The sequence below is a fragment of the Juglans regia genome, unplaced genomic scaffold (assembly GCF_001411555.2).
Source record: "Juglans regia cultivar Chandler unplaced genomic scaffold, Walnut 2.0 Scaffold_25922, whole genome shotgun sequence".
Lineage (NCBI taxonomy): Eukaryota > Viridiplantae > Streptophyta > Magnoliopsida > Fagales > Juglandaceae > Juglans > Juglans regia.
The window spans coordinates 552,727-554,635 of NW_023357374.1; the positions used below are offsets into that span (position 1 = coordinate 552,727).

Sequence of the window (1,909 nt, forward strand, 5' to 3'; positions counted from 1 at the left end):
GAAGTGTTTTTCCAAAAATGACCAAAAACTCCTTCTTGAAACCAAGTGGCACCAAAAACTTGAGCCTTTCAAAGGCAAAGTCCTTAATGAGCCAAATTCCTATGGGTCTTTTCTTCTATTTTTATCTTGAGGGCTTTTAACTTAGAACTCCACGATCCAATCCAACAAAAAATAGAAAGTGACCTAAATAATTCTTCCAATACTTAGTCAATAACCCAAATAAATAAATAGATAAATAATATCCACCAAAATTATGAATGGAATCTTAGCGAAAATATAGGGCATCACAATGAATATTAAATAATATTCTTAAAAAATAAAATTATTTAAATAAAATGATTTTTTAAAAGTACAATATTTTTGGGATTCCAAAAATTTAAGAGGCTTATTTAAAAATTAGGTTTGGAGGGTTAGTTCAATAACACTGAAAATACCTCATTTAAAACTATTTTTAGACTTTTAAAATGGTTGAAAGATTTTAAAATATTTAGCTCAATTTAAAAATCATCTGCTAGATTTAAATGAAGATGTGAGATTTAAAACGACTAGGCGGGGGGCTAGTGGCCAATCCGAGAGGAAAATGAGCAGTTAGTCACATTATTATCATCTATACCACACACTAACATATGTAAATATGACCAATAAAAAAAAAGATAAACAAATAATAAACAAAGGAAAAAAAAAAAAAACAAGTATTAATGCGCAATACTACTGTATATGTTTACGTAATTTAAATAGTACTACTGTACAAGTACGACTATTTTTTCTTTATATCTTATGATCACAAATAAAATATTTACGGGAAAAAAAAAAAAAAACAATGAACAAAAGAAACGATCTATCTCCCTTAATCGACATATTAGGTCTGTTTCTTAAAGAGACTCTTTTCTCTAGCTCCTAAGCTCACTGAGAGTCAATGAAATGTTAAAAATGACCAGAAAGAATAACACGAAATATTTAGAAGAAGTCGTCGGAGGACATGATGGAATTGAGGAGGTCACATGAGCTGTCTTGGGCGAGGCGGAGGGCCTCGAGGACGCGTTCAAAGACATCGACATAACAGGGGATGCGGAGGACGCCCTTCTGCTCGTAGCCGTACTCCTGAGCCGACTTGTTAAGCAGCTTGACGAAGATCGGGTGGTTGAGCAGCTGCGCAGACACCACGAACCGTTCTAGCTCATCGCCCACGTAGACCGGCACATGCCCCTGGGGGACCATCTGGGATTTTGAAGAGGACTGGCACAGCTTTGCTCGGAAAGTCTCCCCCCGGCGCGGCTGTCTGGCCCCTTTGTGGGCATGATGCGAATCGCACCGGAGCAGGCTGTACTGGGGAGAGTCGGAGACTCGGGATAGCCGGCCGATCAGCTGTTTCATGTTTCTGCAGAATAAGAAGAATTAGCACCACAGGAATCCAACCAACCAAGTCTTGAGGATGGCGAAGAAGGAAGGGAAAGTGAGTGTGGAGAACGTGAAAGGGTTGAGGCCTGAGGGGAATATATAGAGGGCAAGAAAGGCAAAGACAAAAGAGGGTGTAGGCATTGGAAGGTGACGAGGAGAGGAATGAATGGATGGGAGCTACAAGTAGGCGTACCTTAGAGGTACAGTTGAAGGATAAATTGTATTTATCAGCCATCTTTAATACAAGTTTAATAAAATATTTATATAACATAATTTAGTTTATAAAAAATATTAAAATTTAAATATTATAAATCAAATCTTATTATTTAAATAATATAAATTGTATGTTTTACATAGAACATAATAATAACTCTTTAAATTTAATTTGTAGAGCATAAGCATTGAGTATGCACGTCTTCCAAGCCTAGATAAGAGCAATCTATTAATATATTTTTAAAAATAATTGGTCTATGTGTCCTTACAAAATTAAATTTCAACATGAAATATCTTG

At 35.8% G+C, this 1,909-nt stretch overlaps 1 protein-coding gene across 1 annotated transcript; it reads right to left on the reverse strand.

Annotated features, from left to right (window-relative positions):
- Positions 1 to 813: 813 nt before the first annotated feature.
- LOC108996878 (auxin-responsive protein SAUR71-like) lies at positions 814 to 1,442 on the reverse strand. Its single transcript, XM_018972922.2, has one exon. The coding sequence runs from the start codon at positions 1,372 to 1,374 to the stop codon at positions 958 to 960; it is 417 nt and encodes a 138-aa protein (XP_018828467.1). The 5' UTR covers positions 1,375 to 1,442; the 3' UTR covers positions 814 to 957.
- Positions 1,443 to 1,909: the final 467 nt, after the last annotated feature.

What these genes read in the sequence shown, in the direction of transcription:
- LOC108996878 (XM_018972922.2), bottom strand. Translation starts at nt 1,374, where the DNA reads ATGAAACAGCTGATCGGCCGGCTATCCCGAGTCTCCGACTCTCCCCAG.